At 44.9% G+C, this 10,033-nt stretch overlaps 1 protein-coding gene across 1 annotated transcript; it reads right to left on the bottom strand.

The window, feature by feature from the left end:
* Positions 1–2,994: 2,994 nt before the first annotated feature.
* Positions 2,995–9,311, bottom strand: LOC139399456 (zinc finger protein 3-like). The gene is made up of 2 exons (XM_071144868.1): positions 8,716–9,311; positions 2,995–4,149 (listed from the first exon to the last, which is right to left on the bottom strand). The coding sequence occupies exons 1-2, from the start codon at positions 9,083–9,085 to the stop codon at positions 3,773–3,775; spliced, it is 747 nt and encodes a 248-aa protein (XP_071000969.1). The 5' UTR covers positions 9,086–9,311; the 3' UTR covers positions 2,995–3,772.
* Positions 9,312–10,033: the final 722 nt, after the last annotated feature.

Below are 10,033 nucleotides of genomic sequence, written 5' to 3'. Positions count from 1 at the left end.
AGGAGCTAGCGAGATCCTATTGGCGCGTTCTGGTATTATTTGCATATGTCCGTTAGGGAACGCCTACTGTGTGAAGTGCGCGTGTGCAACAACTCAATACGTCCTCGCACTCCTTCTAAACAACGCAATGTCTTTGAAACTTTGGCAAAAGGGTAAAGTCTACAACGTAGTACACTCTGTTTGTTACAGATTCTAGTTATGGAAACAGAAAACTGTATTGAGATCAAACGTTTCATCGATGAGAAATTAGCAGAATGTCGGCCAAAATCAATCTCGCCATTTTGTACCACTGGGCTTCCTCTCATCACCATATTTGGTAGTGGGGGTGTAATAAAAGCCATCCTTCTCCTCTACCTAACAGTCCCTTCAATCCCGTTAGTTTGGCTGCTCAGCCTACCTAAATTATCCTTCACCCATCATTGCCCTGCCATTCCCAACCAATCAGAGCGCTTCGAAATGTGCTTCTGGACACTGCCCCTGAACTGTCTTGTTCAACACCATACTTTTACCTTGCCAGCTCGGGATTCGATCCAGCAACCCCTTATCCACATCGACGGGACAGTAGTGGAGAAGGTGGAAAGTTTTAAGTTCCTCGGCGTACATATCACGGACAAACTGAAATGGTCCACCCACACAGGCAGCGTGGTGAAGAAGGCGCAATAGGGCCTCTTCAACCTCAGGAGGCTGAAGAAATTTGACTTGTCACCAAAAACACTCACAAATTTTTACAGATGCACAATCGAGAGCATCCTGTCGGGCTGTATCACCGCCTGGTACGGCAACTGCTCCGCCCACAACCGTAAGGCTCTCCAGTGGGTAGTGAGGTCTGCATAACGCATCACAGAGGGCAAATTACATGCTCTCCAGGACACCAACACCACCCGATGTCACAGGAAGGCCAAATAGATCATCAAGGACAACAACCACTCGAGCCACTGCCTGTTCACCCCACTATCATCCAGAAGGCGAGGTCAGTAAAGGTGCATCAAAGCTGGGACCAAGAGACTGAAAAACAGCTTCTATCTCAAGGCCATCAGACTGTTAAACAGCCATCACTAGCATTGAGTGGCTGCTGCCAACATACGGACTAAAATCTCTAGCCACTTTAATAATTACAAATTGGATGTAATAAATGTGTCACTAGTCACTTTAAACAATGGCACTTTATATAATGTTTACATACCCTACATTACTCATCTCATATGTATATACTGTACTCTATACCATCTACTGCAAGTTCCTCATCTACTGAGGAACTTAAAACTTACTACCCTCTCCACTACTGTCCCTTCGATGTGGATGTGGGGGTGCTCCCTCTGCTGTTTCCTGAAGTCCACGATCATCTCCTTAGTTTTGTTGACGTTGAGTGTGAGGTTATTTTCCTGACACCACACTTCGAGGGCCCTCACCTCCTCCCTGTAGGCCGTCTCGTCGTTGTTGGTAATCAAGCCTACCACTGTAGTGTCATCCGCAAAGTTGATGATTGAGTTGGAGGCGTGCATGGCCACGCAGTCGTAGGTGAACAGGGAGTACAGGAGAGGGCTCAGAACTCACCCTTGTGGGGCCCCAGTGTTGAGGATCAGCGGGGTGGAGATGTTGCTACCTACCCTCACCACCTGGGGGCTGCCCGTCAGGCCGCCCCCAGGGTCTCGAGCTTGATGACGAGTTTGCAGGGTACTCTGGTGTTAAATGCTGAGCTGTAGTCGATGAACAGCATTCTCACATAGGTATTCCTCTTGTCCAGATGGGTTAGGGCAGTGTGCAGTGTGGTTGCGATTGCGTCGTCTGTGGACCTATTGGGGCGGTAAGCAAATTGGAGTCGGTCTAGGTAGGGTGGAGGTGATATGGTCCTTGACTAGTCTCTCAAAGCACTTCATGATGACGGAAGTGAGTGCTACGGGGCGGTAGTCGTTTAGCTCAGTTTCCCTATCTTTCTTGGGAACAGGAACAATGGTGGCCCTCTTGAAGCATGTGGGGACAGCAGACTGGGGTAAGGTTTGATTGAATATGTCCGTAAACACACCAGTCAGCTGGTCTGCGCATGCTCTGAGGACGTGGCTGGGGATGCCGTCTGGGCCGGCAGCTTTGCGAGGGTTAACACATTTAAATGTTTTACTCACGTCGGCTGCAGTGAAGGAGAGTCAGCAGGTTTTGGTAGCGGGCCGTGTCAGTGGCACTGTATTGTCCTCAAAGCGGGCAAAAAAGTTATTTAGTCTGCCTGGGAGCAAGACATCCTGGTCCGTGACGGGGCTGGATTTCTTTTTGTAATCCATGATTGACTGTAGACCCTGCCACATACCTCTTGTGTCTGAGCCGTTGAATTGTGACTCTACTTTGTCTCTATACTGACGCTTAGCTTGTTTGATTGCCTTGCTGGAGGGAATAGCTACACTGTTTGTATTCGGTCATGTTTCCTGTCACCTTGTCCGGATTAAAAGCAGTGGTTTGCGCTTTCAGTTTTGCCCGAATGCTGCCATCAATCCACGGTTTCTGGTTTAGGAATGTTTTAATAGTTGCTGTGGGTATGACATCGCCGATGCACTTTCTAATGAACTCGCTCACCGAATCAGCGTATTGTTGGACGCAATGCGGAACATATCCCAGTCCACGTGATCGAAGCAGTCTTGAAGCGTGGAATCAGATTGGTCGGACCAGCGTCGAACAGACCTGTGCGCGGGAGCTTCCTGTTTTAGTTTCTGTCTATAGGCTGGAAGCAACTAAATGGAGTCGTGGTAGAGCAGGGGTGTTGTTTACCACTCCACCAGGCTGGAAAAGTGGAATTGATCTGTTTGATCCATTTGTTTGTTTTATTTTTTCAGCACTGGATTCGTTAAGGTCGGTCGTTGGGTTCATTTGTTTGCCCATATGTTCAAATCAAATCAAGCTTTATTTTTTGATAGCACATTTCAGACATGGACAAATAAAAACAATGAAAATAAAAACTGAAATATTTACCACACAACAAAACATAAGAGGTTAAAAAAAACTAAAATAGTGCAACACAACTTTATTTATTGTTAATCAAATAAATAATACTCTTTAATTTCAGAACCTGGATTTTTCCCCTTAAGAGGCTAATATCCATATCATGCTGAAATCAATGGAACAGGGGACAAACGTTTAGGGTTCTACATTGTGACATCATTAGAATACTCCTACTACAATGTTAAAACAATGTTAAAACATTGTACATTGTGACATCATTAGAATACTCCTACCTCAATGTTAAAACATTCTACATTGTGACATCATTAAAATACTCCCACTACAATGTTAAAAGCATTCAACTCCTTCATGTATGATGTGTAATCAGATATTTTATCAGAGTATCTTTTGTCATGTTGTTTTCGGCTATGAGACTTCTCTCCTGTGTGTCTTGTCTGGTGTGATTATAAAAGTCCTGACAAAACAAAACTCTTTCCACAGTCACAACAATGGTGATATTTCCTCCCCTGTGTGTTTTCTCTGGTGCTTAGTCAGCTGAGTAGATTCAGTAAAACTCTTCCCACATTGATCACAGCTATAAGGCTTCTCTCCTGTGTGTGTTCTCTGGTGTACAATCAGGCTGCTTGAGTGACTAAAATTCTTGTCACATTGATCACAGCTATAAGGTTTCTCTCCTGTGTGTATTCTCTGGTGTGATTTTAAATATCCTGATATAACAAAACTCTTTCCACAATCAGAGCAGTTGTAAGGTTTCTCTCCTGTGTGATTGCTCTGGTGTATAGTCAGCTGGCTCAATGTAGTAAAACTCTTCCCACAATGATCACAGCTATAAGGTTTCTCTCCAGTGTGAATTCTCTGGTGTGCTTTTAGTGAATCTGATCTTGAGTAACTCTTCCCACAGTCTGAGCAGTGAAAAGATTTCTCTCCCGTGTTTTCTCTGGTGTATAGTCAGCTTGCTCGATGTAGCAAAACTCTTCCCACATTGATCACAGGTATAAGATTTGTCTCCAGTGTGAATTCTCTGGTGTGCTTTCAGTGAATCTGATCTTGAGTAACTCTTCCCACAGACAGAGCAGTGGTTAGATTTATCCCCTGTGGGTGTCTGCTGGTGTTTCTTGAGATGTTCTGATGTGGAGAGACTCTGCTGTGCATCATGTTGTTGTTGAGGCTCCCCAGAGGATCCACGATAGTCAAGTCTCTCTCCTGTGTGAACAACAAAGTCAGACAGATGGTTAAAGGAGACAAAAGCAGAAATCCACTGTTTATTTCAGCTAAAAGCCCATGATGATGTGCAATAATTTGTTCTTAATGTTTAAATGCTTTGATAAACGTATTTGACAATTGTCTTAGACAGTCAAGTGAGCAACGATAGTCATATTCTGTCTTATTTATTCCCTATTAGTAGTAAAGTGGATGATTGTAGGCTAGAAACTCTAAGCAGACCGTGTCACCAATACAGGCCCCTCCGATACAGGCCCCTCCGATACAGGCCCCTCCGATACAGGCCCCTCCGATACAGGCCCCTCCGATACCGGCCCCTCCGATACAGGCCCCTCCGATACAGGCCCCTCCGATACAGGCCCCTCCGATACAGGCCCCTCCGATACAGGCCCCTCCGATACAAATTTCTGCAGCTTTGAAGTTCCCCAAGAACATAGTGGCCATCAATCTTAAATTGGAAGAAGTTTGGAACCACCAAGATTCTTCCTAGAGCTCGCCGCCCGGCCAAACTGACCAATCAGGGGAGAAGAGCCTTGGGCACCCAAAGACTCTCAGACCATGAGAAACAAGATTCTATGGACTAATGAAACCAAGATTGAACTCATAGGCTTGAACGCCAAGCGTCACATCTGGAGGAAACTTGGCACCATCCCTGCAGTGAAGCATGGTGGTGGCAGCATCATGCTGTGGGAATGTTTTTCAGCGGCAGGGATTGGGAAGTAGCTGCGCAGCAACACTCCCCATCCAACCTGACAGAGCTTGAGAGGATCTGCTGAGAAGAATATGAGGAACTACCCAAATACACATTGGCCAAAATTGTAACGTCATACCCAAGAAAACTCTATGCTGTAATCGCTGCCAAAGGTGCTTCAACAAAGTGCTGAGGAAAGGGTCTGAATACTGATGATAATGTGATATATCAGTTTTTTTTAAAAATAAGATATTTATTATACAAACATTTCTTTAAGAAACTGTTTTTGCTTTGTCATTGTGGGGTATTGTGTGTAGAGGAGGGGGGGGGGGGGGGGGACATTGAATGGATTTTTAGAATAAGGCTGTGAAAGTGGAAAAAGAAAAAAGTTAAAGGAAATACAGCCATTTAAAATGGTAAAAAGTCAATAACTAATTCACTATCACAGAAACATCAAACTAGATATGATTTATCCTATAAATGTCTAGCATACTTTTACAACCCTTGTTTTGTTTCCTCTGGGGGAAAGTTAGCTAGTTGGTGGGGGCATCTATAAAATGCTTCATTTCAATTCAAAGATTCATGCTACTGAAAAGAAAATAAGTGATTAATAACTAGTTTGTTTTAGTTTATCCAACACATTGGTTTCATTCACAGCATTTAAAAACAAAATGTTTTTACCTCCTCCTCCTCCCTCTCCACCTGGCCTCTCCCTCTCCTCCACCTGGCCTCTCTCTCTCCTCCTCCACCTGGCCTCTCCCTCTCCACCTGGCCTCTCCCTCCCTCTCCTCCTCCTCCTCCCTCTCATCCTCCTCCACCTGGCCTATCCCTCCCTCTCCACCTGGCCTCTCCCTCTCCTCCTGGCCTCTCCCTCTCCACCTGGCCTCTCCCTCTCCTCCTCCTCTCTCCCTCTCCTCCTCCCTCTCCACCTCTCCCTCTCCTGCTCCTCCACCTGGCCTCTCCCTCTCCTCCACCTGGCCTCTCCCTCTCCTCCTCCTCCTCCTCCTCCACCTGGCCTCTCCCTCTCCACCTGGCCTCTCCCTCTCCACCTGGCCTCTCCACCTGGCCTCTCCCTCTCCTCCTGGCCTCTCCCTCCCCTCCTGGCCTCTCCCTCCCCTCCTGGCCTCTCCCTCTCCTCCTCCTCCACCTGGCCTCTCCCTCTCCTCCTCCTCCACCTGGCCTCTCCCTCTCTTCCTCCTCCACCTGGTCTCTCCCTCTCCTCCTCCTCCACCTGGCCTCTCCCTCTCCTCCTTCTCCACCTGGCCTCTCCCTCTCCTCCTGGCCTCTCCCTCTCCTCTTCCTCCACCTGGCCTCTCCCTCTCCTCCTCCTCCACCTGGCCTCTCCCTCTCCTCCTCCTCCACCTGGCCTCTCCCTCTCCTCCACCTGGCCTCTCCCTCTCCTCCTCCTCCACCTGGCCTCTCCCTCTCCTCCTGGCCTCTCCACCTCTGACAACACTGTTGACTAGTTCAGACTAAAGACTGAAAGTTAGCTAGTTGATGGGGGCACCAACATGTTAGATAACAACATAAAGACTGAAAGTTAGCTAGTTGATGGGGGCACCAACATGTTAGATAACAACATAAAGACTGAAAGTTAGCTAGTTGATGGGGGCACCAACATGTTAGATAACAACATAAAGACTGAAAGTTAGCTAGTTGATGGGGGCACCAACATGTTAGATAACAACATAAAGACTGAAAGTTAGCTAGTTGATGGGGGCACCAACATGTTAGATAACAACATAAAGACTGAAAGTTAGCTAGTTGATGGGGGCACCAACATGTTAGATAACAACATAAAGACTGAAAGTTAGCTAGTTGATGGGGGCACCAACATGTTAGATAGCAACATAAAGACTGAAAGTTAGCTAGTTGATGGGGGCACCAACATGTTTAACCCTTCGCCTAATTAAAGGAGAGGTGACTCACGATGTGGCGTATTATAAAGCCAAGGCTTCAGTCGTATCAATGTTAAGCCACTTTGGGTTGGCGGTGGTGCTCCTTTGGCCTTCCTCCTCTCCTTTTACCTACTCCTCTGTTCCACTCTCCTCTCTTCCTCTATCCTCTGTTCCACTCTCCTCTCTTCCACTTTCCTCTCTGTCCATCGTGCATCCCTACCTCACTCCCGGGATTCTGTCTCTTCTCTGTCCAGTAAAGTAAGCGATACACTTGTTATAAAAACGATAGCTTAAGCTTTTAAAAGAGTTAACTAAAGAAAGTTTAATTTAATTCAGGCTGATTTGAGGTTAGCTAGCTAAGTTAAGGTTACCTGACACTCTTGTCCAAGCTCCCCCATTTCTCCCCCATTTCTCTTTTGCTGCTGTGGCTGGAAAAATGCAATAAACTCATCTGACAAAATAAATAAATGGAAGACAGAAAAATGTAGCTATCTTGCTAGCACTTGATACAGTTCCAAACCAACTAGCTAGCTAACTTGCTAGACTAGTAACGTTAGTTAACCCTGTGTCTATCATCGACATACTGGTGGATATTAGCTAGTTAAAAGTTACAATTTTCATAGATCTGAATTATGTTTGTAGGTTATAGCTAGCTGATGTAGTTAACTAGTTGGCTAGCTAACGTACCTTTATTGGAGCTCTGAGGTTGATTCAAGTGAATTGTGTTTCGCGCCGCAGAGCTTCTGTACTACGAACTGGTCACTGGTGAGTTTCTTGACTCTTGAGGCCGCAGCTCACAGAGCTAAATAACCTTCAGAACTGTGTTGAACCCAACAAAGATGATCTATTTACCAAGAAAAAGTGAACGTGAATTTACAGAACTTAATTGAAACTATGTCTGTTAGAAATCGGATGTTTATTTTGGTGTGGCGGCAATGATTCTGACGCGGCGCAGAGACACACTTAAATGAACGCAGAGTAAACACTGACTGTATATTTGGGACTGTTCGACTAACAGCCTGTCGACCAAACAATCGACTGAATGGGGTCAGCCCTTATAGCATCATACATCATTATGACATCATAATAGCCATTGGTTCCTGAAGAATATAACTTAGAAATGCCTCAAATGTTTCAACTGTATTTCTCCCATCAGAAACCAAAACATAAACTCATATAACTCAATCTGGTTAAAACTATCATTTTGACCTCATGGATGGCCAGTCTTTGTATTCATAGTGTATTTAATTCAGGGGGAGGCCCTGAGCTGAACTCAAACCTGGGTCCAGTGACTGTCAAGCCAACACCTTATAACTGTTACGCCAAGATGTCTGAACTTCTTGACGAGGTCGCTACAATAACTTTCTCTATGAATTTGAGAGAGGGGTCCATTTCTCCAACCCCCATCCGTTTACCAAACCAAGTCCCTGGGCAGCCATTTTGTTGCTGTTTAAATCCTAGATTGCCCCTTTAAAAAAGCCACAATCAAATCAACCAACCTGCAGTTGAAACAATAAAGCGTCATTCCGCCATTTATAAACGTTTATGATGTAACAATGATGTGATGATGTAATTACACATTCCACCACTGTTTAGGTAATAAGATGATGGATGGGACTGGAGAAATGTAACTAGTCTCAAATTCATAGACAGACCTATGGATGCAAGGACTGACCATCCATGATATCAACATTATAGTTTTAACCATGTTGAGGCGATACAGTGTTGATTTACATCGTTTCTAAACATTGGAATAAAAAAAGCTTATTTGGGGTTCTGATGGGGTACAACAGTTGAACTCAACTCATGAGGCATCTGTTATATTCTTCAAGAATCAATGGCTATAAATACATAATTTAAAAGTCCAAATATGGATGTTGTAATTACAGATTTCCCCTTTAACACCAAACATCAGTTCAACTGCAGAGTTTGTGCCTCTGTTGTTAAGACAGTACTTACCAGTGTTAATCAGGGAACGGTTTCTCAAAACCATCTTACGGTTGAGTTCATCGTTAGAACCATTGGATGCCTTAAGTTGCATTTGGGAAACCGGGCCCAGATATCCAGGTTCCTCCTCCTTTTTCGATGTGACAGTAATCTCCCCCTCCTCCCCTACATCCTCCTCTTTCTCTTCCTCCTCTTCTTTTACTGTAACATCCTCCTCCTCTTTCACTCTGAACGCGTCTTCCTCTTCTTTCACTGAAACGTCTTTCTCTTCTTCTTTCACGGTAACAGCCTCCTCTTCCTCCTCCTCTTTGACGAGAGCATCTTTCTCCGTCCAGCAGACCGCCTCTTCTTCAGCAGGAAGAGAGTAGTTTAGTGAACTCATGGTCGGGGATGTTAGCTAGGCTACTGCTAACTTAACCAGCCCGCTAGCTGACTAATAACAACAACACCGTAAATATGAAATTAAATCGGGTAACTAACTAGACGACAGAAGTGTGTTTAAAACACAGTGGCTAATATACACGAACGCGTCTAAAGATCTTTATTGGTTCGTCTATTTTGTCTAGCAAGCTACCGAGGTGTCTGACTAACTGTTGCTGCTGTTGAAAGAAGCGTTCCGTCCACTAGATTATACGTCACACCAGCAGCATCGCCTTAAAGTCGCAGACCGTCATCTGCTGACTGGAGTGGGAGAAATAGTAACTTAGTTGTAGTAACGATCTGGTTACCTACTTACTATTAAGTACAAACAGTTAAGTTTTTTGCGTTATTACATATTTATTAACTTATTTCCGGATATCTTCTAAACTACCCACAATGTACGATGTTGCAATGTCGAATTGATATACTCTGTGCTATGCAGGTCTTATACTATCTCGTCAGTCAGCAACACATCATGCTCTTCACGGACTGTGTGGACAAAGATTCAACTTTATAACTAACCCAAGATGGACCAGAACCTGTCGTTTCCAATGGGAGCAAATGAATCATCGTGGGCAGAACAAGAGAGGTGGGCAGAGCCAAGCACAAGAAAGAAAGATCCTATTGGCGCGTTTGAGTATTTATTTGCATATTTCCATTAGGGAACGCTGTGAAGTTAACCGGTGTGAAATAACTCAATACGTCCTCGCACTCCTTCAAAACAACGCCATTAAAAAAAACTTTGGCAAAGGGTAAAGTCTACTAAATGTAGTCCACTCTGTTTGTTACAGATTCTAGTTAGGGAAACAGAAAACTTTATTGAGATCAAATGTTTAATCAATGAGAAAATCAGCAGAATGTCGGCCAAAATCCATCCGTCTTCTCCCACTGCCGGCCACTAGGCTTCCTC

This window comes from Oncorhynchus clarkii, unplaced genomic scaffold (assembly GCF_045791955.1).
Source record: "Oncorhynchus clarkii lewisi isolate Uvic-CL-2024 unplaced genomic scaffold, UVic_Ocla_1.0 unplaced_contig_453_pilon_pilon, whole genome shotgun sequence".
In the NCBI taxonomy this organism is placed as follows: Eukaryota; Metazoa; Chordata; class Actinopteri; order Salmoniformes; family Salmonidae; genus Oncorhynchus; species Oncorhynchus clarkii.
Note: the sequence above shows the minus strand (reverse complement) of the source record. Positions and strands in the feature narration are given on the sequence as shown.